Raw genomic sequence first — 10,286 nt, 5'->3', positions numbered from 1 at the left:
ATAGCAAACATCACTATTTTCTTTGCAAATCTCAAAAAAGCAGAGTAAGAAGACAACGTGTGTCCCCAAAAAGTTACAATTCTTTAATTTCTAACAAAATCCCAAAACTTTCACATTATCACATATTGCTCACTATCTTCTCCTTTTTCATCTAACTTCTCTCTCTATTTCACCTTAACGAACTAACAACACTAAGGCCAGAAGAACCATCCATGGCCTCCCATTGGAGCTCTGGTGTACAACTGGCGAGAAGAACCATGCAAATCTCGATTTGATGACTTAGTTAACGCCGTTTCCTCTGGTTTTGTAGTTACAGACATTCTCATCTCAATGTTCCTCGTCATGGCTATCTTCGAGAAACTGATTGAACACCTACTAAGCCAGATTCCTCTTCTGGTCGGATATTTTGGGTATGGCGTCTTGGTTCGGTTTAGTGGCGTAGCATCTAAGCTCGGTTATCAATCTCCAAAGGCAAGTATTGTACTTGTCGCATTTTCCTTGCGACAACAAATCATGCGCATGTTCACTGCTCTGCCTTCTCTTAGTCTAGCCTCAACCTGTGGATAAAAGAAACACAGAGTAAATGTTGTTAACCTATGAAACACTAACAACCATGAAGATTTGTTGACGCCTTACTCTTTCTTGCTGGACTTTAGGGCTTGGCTAAGAGGGACATAACTCTTCCTCAACACGGCAAGAAAGAGTATGAGGTGTAGGAAGCTTGTTGAAGTTGGAGGCTCTCGCTCAGATGGGTATTTTCTTTTCTAATGACTAAAATATAGAAATAGTCACGATGTTCAAGTATTCGCGCTTGCTCTACTAACAAAACTAAGCACATGCTTTTTGTACTCGTTAGCAACCCATTGGTAGCTAAGAGATGCGTAATGCAAGAAAAGATAAAGATGACTTACATTCATATTTCTTCTGTGCCCAGATCTTTCTGTTCAAATAGCCAAATTTGGGTCTTAGCATCATAAAAAAGGAGAATGGCTCGGCAAATTCAATCAAAGAAAACAGAGAAAGCAATACTAACAAATAGATGAAAGAGAAAAGATCCTAGGAAACGTACAATTAGCTGGATCATAATCCTCTGGACTTTGGTGCTTGCCATGGCTGCCCAAGTTTTGAGATCTCTTTTAATCTTCGGGAGATATGAAAAAAATATCTGAGTATAATAACAAAAATCAGGGACAATGGTATCACTTTTCAATACGTGTGTTTGCCATAATACGTTGAGTTATGTGCTTTTCATTATAAGTGTTGTAATTCGCATGACCTCACCAACAACATCTAATAAGTATGTAGCATCTACTTGCAGGAAATGTTTAAAGAGTGCAAATAAAGGGGTTTCGAGATTAGTCTAATACAACATACCGGGCAAATAGGTGTTGGTGGTTCACCTACAACATCAACTGGTCGTAATTGGAAAACATGAAAAGCTCCAGCGGGATTAATTCCCTGGTACCAGCCTTCAGCTCAGAGAAACGTAGCTCTTGATTCAAGATTGTCGGGGTTTCAGAAAGCGAGTGCTTGTTTAATATTCAAGCAGGACGAAAAAGCTTTGCCTCGAAGGTCTCCGGCGTTCTACATATCTATACCATGAGAGAGTTTCAGGAGGAGTAAAGAGGCATTGAACCGGATATACTGGAGAGCGTTGGTGAGTGCCATTACTGTCTGATTTGAGGTGTGCATCTTAAGATGGTGAGATGCCGTATTTATAGCTGAGGATTAAGCTGGGTACGGTGGAATACGAAGAGGTGTATTGATTGAGCAATTCAAGTGGAAGGACTGGATTAAAAGGGGTGAGGTGGAGTTAAGTTGCAGAGTTATTGAAATTGGAGGCGTTAAGGATTTTGAACAGGCTCGAATCTCTGGTCTCGCGGTCGAGGATGAGAAGGTAGAAGACGATACAGGAAAACCCTAAGCTCCATCAGTTCATATGAGCGGGCTTTAAAATGGGCTGTGAAATAAAAACTAAATAGCCATCACATTAGCCGAAGCCCAAATCGAATAAGAAAAAAAACAGAAAAAACGCAACCAATTAAATGGCGACACATGTTAACAAATGCCCACCTCTAAAGAGGGACGTGGAAGGCTAAGGTGAGAGAAAAGCCTGTTTTATTATTATAGATAAGCTCTATGACGTATATGGGCATAAAACAATGAATTTGCCTAAACTGTTTGGCATGAAACTGTGTGATATTTGTTTTTTTATTTCTCATTCGTGGAGTTATTATATTAGTGATGGCAAGTTGCATTTTATCCAGATCTTTGTCATGGTGACTAGCATCTTTATCACTAGATCAATTATAAATTTTGTTAATCCTTTGTACATTTATGTCTTCATGTGATTATTTTCTAACATTAGAATATAATTAGCATCACTGATATGATTAATTCCGGTCTTTTAGTCGAGGTTCTTAACCCATGATTTGATATTTTTTTTCACTTTTCGATTAAAAAACAGTTTTTATATTTTTTATTTAAAAGACAGTTCTTAATAGACTGAGGTTAATCATGGTCTTTTAACCGAAATTAAAATCTCCAATTAATAGACTGAAGTTAATTATGGTCCTAAGACATTGACATGGTGCAGATAATTAGAATCTTACAGTGCTCTAGTCAGAATGGGATCCGAAGCCTCTTTTAGAAAGAAAAAGGGTTATTGAATGATTTACTATCTATATGTTATAATACTTGTATTTAATCAGCTTCGTATGATTAGTAGGTATTTGCTTCTCCTTCTTAAAGTTATTTTGTTGTTGAAACGATGAAATATACTTTTTTAAACAACTCATACACAAATGATTCCAGCCTTGATTATATATTATGATTTATTCGATAATAATAGAGATAATGGAGAAGGTTGGTCCAAATAAACCCCATTTTCGGCCGCTAAGATTCTCTCGTCCGTCCCATGTTCCCACTTTGCTTTCTATTTGTTTATTTACGCTTTCTTTTGACATGTCCCATCTAATAATTGATTTATTGTCGGCAAGAACTTCGTTTTGGATTTTTATTATCCCGGATGTGTTTAAATTACATTTTAAGATGTTATATCGACAAGTGTGACTTTGTTAGAAGCGTGAGATTACTTTGAGATTTTGTTATCTAAGGGATTAGATAACTTATAGCCATGTATATATGTTGTATCCATAATTTTGTTTATATATCAGAAGTATCGAAATTCTTGTCTTGGTTTGCATGCAGTTGGGATGCATATCCCAAATTATGGTGCTTGCAGAGTGAGATACCACTACTTCTTAGTGAAGTCTATTTAATTAACCCATTATTGGGTTTATTCTTTATTCAACGAGGACTACTTCTTGGTCAATTCTCTCTTCATGAACAAAAAGACTTGATTCTTTTGACATGATATAATTACAGAGCCAAAAATATTACATACCAACAAACAAAGTATTAAAAAAAAATACTTTTTATCTAATTTTAAAATGCAACATTAACAAAAGATAGACTACCCTAAACATATGCATATGAATTTATACACTTGCACACTTGAATATTTTTCTAGAAATCATAACTAGTTCACGCCATTATGATCAAAGCTTAAATGTCATAAGGTGAGAAAAAAAGAAACTAAAAAATGTACGGTTGAGTTTCATTTTAAGCCCAAGACATATTGGGCCTTTATTTACGAAAAATACAAAGTGCGTTCTATAGACTTTGGTCAATGCGTCGTTGGTGACACAACTGGCTTAGTCGACATCTGACAAAAGGTTCCTTCCTTCCAACTTCTGAACCTAAATAATTCTTGTTCAAAAAACAAACCCTAATAATTCTTTTTTTTTTTATATTCCAACTTATTATTATTCTATGAGATCCTTATTTTATTCTTTTAATTCCTTCTAATTAATAAACGTTTTTTCTTCACCACATCGGTCCAAAATTCAAACTCCACATTTTTAATCAAGGAAAAAACACTTTTCTACAAACAACCAAATTTTATCAAATTTTACAAACTTCCAAAAAGTTTTTTTTTTCTTCTTCATGCCTTGCTCGAGCATTGAACTCGTCACGTGTTGCACTTAAGGGCGTCATTGGTTTTTGGTAGAGTAATATGGTGAAAATAAAATGGTGAAAAGTGGTGGAAAAAGAAACCTCAAATCAAGAGTAAAACATTTCTTCCACTAATAGAGAGAATAACATATTAATGTACTTTCCCACTTTTTTTTAGCGTTAATGGGTGAAAAGCATTTCCACCTGATTGGTAACTAAATAATAGGAAGTGGCGTTAATATTTTTCCACCCATTAACTTTTACTCTAAAATTACCTTACAGGCAGACACTAAGAGTGCCTTCGCAGACCAGTCAAGCTATAAGAGCGAAAGCTTTCCAAAAAGTTTATGAAATATAAAATTAGTTAATTTTAACGAAATTTGTTAGTAACTAAAATAAATTATCATGAAAGATAATTATAGTATTGTGGGTTAAAAATAAAATAAAATAAAATAAAAAAGGTGGCTTTAAATAAAGTTAAAAATACAGTATTTGTTTTCAGTTAAGATCTTTGAAAGTTAGGTAAAATTGAAAGTAATCTTTCTGTCACCACAAATAAAGGAGAAAAAAATAAAACAAATAAGAAAAGCATAGCTGGATGGATTGAATCTTCGTCCTTTAAAAAAGTTTCTACCTTTCTGAGGTATATTTCGCATAAAGGTCAGGCCTTTTTGATCTGATTCGTATATACAAATCAGGAAACAAACTGCCCACGGCGATCGAGAAGAGTTTTCAGTTGGGTTTAAAGTTCATCTGCTGAGTTTTAACTTTTTAGCTGAGAAATCATAATTATGGAGATTTGCAACGGTGGGATCTCAAACGGCGACGTTTTGGTGAGGGAGAAGCTCATTATCGATACAGACCCAGGCATCGGTGAGCTTCTTCCTCGTTTGTTCAGACACAACATTAGTTTTGTTTAGACATGAACTCTAGTCAACGGATCTTGATGCTTAGTCTGAGAGTTTCTTAGTATCTGGAATCGTAATCTGAAGCAATATTCTTGAGTTAAGAGTTGTACTGATCTCTTGAATCTGATTATTGAGCTCATTTAGTTGAAAAGTTTGAATCTTGGTGATCTCTTGACTCTGTTTATCTGAGCTCATTTGGTTGTAAAGTTTGGATCTTTGAGCTCAGTGCTTGTGTAATTATTGTTAGTATTATGTTTCTTGCCAATGGGTTTGATTATGGAGACATGTGACTTGATTTTGAGAATCTGAGAAATGGTTATTAACATTACACTGTGTGGTTAGATGATAGCATGGCGATAATGATGGCGTTTCAAACTCCAGAGCTGGAGATATTAGGACTCACTACTGTCTTTGGTAATGTTTCCACACAAGATGCTACCCGCAACGCCTTACTCCTGGTATGTACAAACCATCCACTTAAGTTTTCTTTTGCAAAATTTTGTTGGGATGTGTATGTGATCTCCTGGTATGTACAGTGTGAGATTGCTGGATTCCCTGATGTTCCTGTGGCAGAAGGAAGCTCCGAACCCTTAAAGGTTACAATCTTTACATCTCAAAACCATTTTTTGGTGACTTTATAAGCTCTACTAATGCTTTTTGATGTGTTGATTCAGGGTGGGATTCCACGTGTTGCTGATTTTGTGCACGGTAAAAACGGACTAGGAGAGGTCTCTGTTCCTCTTCCTAGTAGAAAGAAATGTGAGAAAAGTGCAGCTGAGTTTCTAGTTGAGAAGGTCTCTGAGCATCCTGGTGAAGTCACTATTCTCGCCCTTGGACCTCTAACCAATCTTGCAATAGTAAGAATCTTGAAATCTCTTTCTTTAATAATAAAACTCAGTTTGTGTGTTTGTCACCGTGACGGTTTGTTTTGGTTTTAGGCCATCAAGCGAGATAGTTCATTTGCGAGTAAGGTGAAGAAGATTGTTGTACTCGGTGGAGCTTTCTTTGCTTTGGGAAATGTCAATCCTGCAGCTGAGGCCAATGTACAACCTCTTCTTGAATCTTTCTATTAATGAAAAGTAAATGATGGTTGTTTGCTCCTCTACAATGCAGATATATGGTGACCCGGAAGCAGCTGATGTTGTGTTCACGTGTGGTGCTGATATCACTGTTGTTGGGATAAACATCACAACACAACTTAAACTAACAGGTGAAGAAAACTTTCTCCTACTCTTTATCTCCTTTTAAACATTCGCTGAAACCAAGTGTTTGTTTTGTCTTTTTCTCATGATTCAGACGATGATCTCTTAGCCCTGCGTGACTCCAAGGGGAAGCACGCTAAGTTGTTAAGTGACATGTGCAAGTTTTATAGAGACTGGCACGTCAAGTCTGATGGTGTTTACGGTAAAAAGCAAGAAACTGTGATCTTAAACATGTTATATAGCTGCTGCAAGGTTTGATTCAAATTGTTTATTGTTGCTTGTTTCAGGAGTTTACCTCCATGACCCGGTGAGCTTTGTGGCTGTAGTAAGGCCTGATCTATTCACATATAAGAAAGGCGTTGTTAGGGTGGAGACTCAAGGAATATGTGTTGGCCACACGCTCATGGATCAAGGCCTCAAGAGGTCTTAATATTATAAACTTTAATCTTCACAAAGAAACACTCTTTTAAAAATCTTTACACCGGCTGTTTTGATCGGTTTGTAGATGGAATGGGAGCAATCCATGGGTGGGATATTCACCAGTGTCAGTGGCGTGGACGGTAGATGTAGATGGTGTTTTGGAATATATCAAAGGGATGCTGATGAAGCCATAAAAAGAATGTGAATGTTTCATTGTAAATGGCATCATCACATTTATCTCTTCCGGTTCTAACTCGATTCTCAATTCAAGATCTGTATTTAAACTGTATAAATGCTAAAATTTGGTAAAATAAAATAAAAGATAATGAATAAAACTATCTATCTATCTTTTTTTGTTTCTTGCCTTTGGATTATTTCAACCCTATTTTATTTTTTGGAGTACAAAATTAAATAATAAAAACATTTTTTTACTCCAAACTTCATTTTGGAGTAAATTATGAAATATAGTTGAAGATGCTCTTAAATCAGCATTGGATATAACGTGTTATATGCCAATAAATGTTCTATACATTTCAAGTTTAATATGACGTTCTGTCGTTCTCTAATAAGGGAGTTTAAATCCGAAAGAATATTCACCTATTGAAAGATTATGAATCCACATAATATAGTAATAACGATAAAATGGTTACACCTGCTGGTTTATAAGTTAATAACTTAATATAAAGTAGCGCATGTGCATAATAAAGATAGAATTTTTCACGATAGTGTAACACCCAGAGAGCAAAGTTAACACGGTGCTTCCTCTTTATTTTATTTCCTATTTTAACTGATTTTATATCACTTGTGCCTTTTATGAAATTAAATATCAGTAACAGACAAATGTGTAGACATAACAAAACAAAACAAAATGGAACCCCAAAATGCAGGACGAAAGCGGAACGCGTTGAAAATTGAAAAACAAAACCATTTTAAGAATAAATTAAAAACTTTCATACCTTGGCTGGCTGGGCATATTAAGAGTTACCATTTTTTGTAATTCGGTAACAAGGTATGGATAACAAGACTGGTAGATTTGTAGAACAAGAACATAAAGACATTTACGTGGGAACATCAGTATAGGGAAAAACCTCATAAATAATTAATATTTGTCGAATTATTGAATAACTAAGATAGAGTTACTGCTTTTACATCATGGTTGGACTTATTTTTTAGAGAAGATAAATTCAGATCTTTTTGTATGAAAATAATAGATATGTAGCTGATTGAGTAATATTTCGTGACTATATGTAATACTAGCGGTATTCCGGCGCTACGCGCCGGGTTCGTATATTGTGTTTTTTAATGAGTTGATAATGTGTTTTTGGATCTATTTAATAGTGGTTACTGATAGTAGTGTATTATTTTATTTTGTATTTTGTAATTGTGTTGACATGGGTGCGCCAGCTAATATTGCTGGTTTAGATGTCATGTATACAATATTTAAAAAATAAATTAAAATAAATCTAAATAATTATTTAATAAAAAAATTAGATAATGTAAATGTTTATAAATTTTTATTATTTAGTAAAATTAATTGAATAATGAAATATTTGTGGTTGTTTGACATTTGTGCTAAATATTTGTTATGTTTGGTTTTCTGATTTAATGTTTTATTTGAAATATATGTGAGGAATTTATTTTCTTAATTTGCGTTAGTAACTGTATTTTAAGAGTTTTGTGTGTTTTATGGACGTGTAAATATTTTTGTTGATGGAATATGCTTTGTTTTTTCTCTTGAGTTTATTACTATTTTGGTATGGACATTCACTTTACGTAATATAATATCGTTGAGAATAAGAAGGAATAGTCAATTATTGAACATAACAGAGTGAAATTAAATATTTGTGACCATCATAAATTCACAAATATTTGTTCTTGTTGAAATACAAAAATTGCGACGATCTGATGCTTAATGTTAAGTTAAAAAATGACCATGAATAAAATAAAGTATACAAATTTAGTCATTTGGTTGAAAAATAGCATTTCTCGTACCTCTTGTTGATGTTGTCCGGATGGCATAGTATTGTGGCTTTCGTTGCTTTTAAAGTGGTTGAGTAACACTTGAGTTTTTTTTTTGTCTAATAGACTTGAGTTTTTTAACACGAACTCCATGTACTAATTTCTTAATGTCATTGTAATAATTTCTTAAAGCGATTCGAACACTGATCGTCAAATTTATGGTCTTGCTTCCAACCAATTTTATTAATATAGGTTTCATCAACATTTTTCTCACCCGTGCAAAGCATTGTTAGACCGTATAGGTAAATTGCATATCTATGTACAAAACGTCTGCTGATGTTTGTAGATGATGGAGGCCGGCTTGGGATTGTTTTTAAAAAAATATTCTTCAATGCCTTTATCATAATGAACTTCTATGTTTTCAGCTGAAAAAAAAAATTTTGACATGAGATCGTTATACCTTGTCAAAGAAGCAACTGGATGGATGGATAATAGTTTGATGGTCATATATTCTTGTAAATACGGTTGTCTTTAGCTTCTTTGGCCAGTAGTGGGCATGATTGCATGACATGACGTGCGGTAGTTCTTAATGACTGTGCAACTCTTGAGATGATATCGCCTTGGATGTCTTGAGGGAGTTCTTCGAGTGTTGATAGTGGGTGAGCTCCGTTCATCTTGGAATTTTGTATTGATAATGAGTTTTTTTATTCTAGCAGGAGGGTCTAATTTATATTTTTGTGGAATTTGCAATTGTATTAAATGTTTCAACTTATGCATGGTAGTGTTCTTGTCAGTGATTATTGACTGAGTTAATTTTCCGTAATTACTTGTAACGTGTATGTGTTTTTAAGTGTTTTGGCTATTAACTTAAACCATTAGATAAGTGAAACGGGTCAGAACTTAATAGTGTTAGTGCATTTTATGTGTTGTTATCTTAGATCAAACGATTAAACCACTCTGTTTATTATTATTTTATTTAATCAAGTAGTAGTTTTTTTTTTAATTTTCCACAATTATATTCTCGTTTTTTTTGGAAATTATTTGGTATTTTTTGCTAAAAATTCTGTGCAAGTTACGTTTTAAATTTTGGGATAAAGACGCGTTAGATTTAAGTTGTTTTTTTTTATACGTAATTTTCATGTGGACGTTTGTAAATTATCACCCATTCACCCTACCTGGGTGGGTTAGACCATCTTGTGATGTTTTTAGGTTTAAGTTTTGTCAATGAAAAAAAAAAGGTTTAAGTTTTGTTATCCGTTTCACGCTTTGGCCGTTGTTTAATTTTTAGAGAATCATTGTTATTGTAGACCAAAATTGATTGAAACAGTATGAATGAGTTGAACTTCATAATTAGTTGCAACTTAAGATCTCTCCTGTCGTAGTTGGCTTTTAAATCGTCAAATGAGAAGGATCATAAACTTATTTCATAAGTGTTGTAGAAAACTAAAGAAAAACAATGCGTGTGTTAGACATTAGTACATGCGATGATTATAATTTTAATCATTATATTGATGCTCCACATATATATAACCTTTTCAAGTGATTGCCATATTCAAGTAGCAATATGAGAAAACATTCAAGAAGCTTCTCGAGATTCTGGCAAAATCATTGATCATCTCCAAATAGTATAAATCCACAAAAAATTGTGTATGGAAAATCAAAGAGTTGTTTTGCAATACGTAGATCTAATGAAATGTCTAAGGTCATAACTTTTCTACTCTGTTTTTTTTTTCAGTCCCTCCGCCTCTCTCTTATATTAAGAAAGCTTCATGGCAGCATA

The 10,286-nt window shown here is 34.1% G+C and overlaps 1 protein-coding gene and 1 long non-coding RNA gene across 2 annotated transcripts; one reads left to right on the top strand and one right to left on the bottom strand.

Moving 5' to 3' along the window:
- LOC125606667 lies at positions 1-1,922 on the bottom strand. The gene is made up of 5 exons (XR_007337954.1): positions 1,375-1,922; positions 1,070-1,165; positions 912-940; positions 637-771; positions 1-557 (listed from the first exon to the last, which is right to left on the bottom strand). It is a non-coding gene; the product is annotated as an uncharacterized LOC125606667 (long non-coding RNA).
- A 2,660-nt stretch (positions 1,923-4,582) lies between these two features.
- Positions 4,583-6,895, top strand: LOC106437903 (uridine nucleosidase 1). The gene is made up of 9 exons (XM_013878916.3): positions 4,583-4,890; positions 5,268-5,383; positions 5,462-5,521; positions 5,600-5,782; positions 5,864-5,968; positions 6,039-6,135; positions 6,222-6,329; positions 6,415-6,550; positions 6,633-6,895. The coding sequence occupies exons 1-9, from the start codon at positions 4,809-4,811 to the stop codon at positions 6,739-6,741; spliced, it is 996 nt and encodes a 331-aa protein (XP_013734370.2). The 5' UTR covers positions 4,583-4,808; the 3' UTR covers positions 6,742-6,895.
- Positions 6,896-10,286: the final 3,391 nt, after the last annotated feature.

The sequence above is a fragment of the Brassica napus genome, chromosome A3 (assembly GCF_020379485.1).
Source record: "Brassica napus cultivar Da-Ae chromosome A3, Da-Ae, whole genome shotgun sequence".
In the NCBI taxonomy this organism is placed as follows: Eukaryota; Viridiplantae; Streptophyta; class Magnoliopsida; order Brassicales; family Brassicaceae; genus Brassica; species Brassica napus.
Note: the sequence above shows the minus strand (reverse complement) of the source record. Positions and strands in the feature narration are given on the sequence as shown.

Bases quoted from the DNA above. Each gene is read 5' to 3' on its own strand.
- LOC106437903 (XM_013878916.3), top strand. From the start codon at position 4,809: ATGGAGATTTGCAACGGTGGGATCTCAAACGGCGACGTTTTGGTGAGG. The intron at 5,783-5,863 runs GTAAGAATCTTG...TTTTGGTTTTAG, and splicing joins CTCTAACCAATCTTGCAATA to GCCATCAAGCGAGATAGTTC. The intron at 5,969-6,038 runs GTACAACCTCTT...TCTACAATGCAG, and splicing joins ATCCTGCAGCTGAGGCCAAT to ATATATGGTGACCCGGAAGC.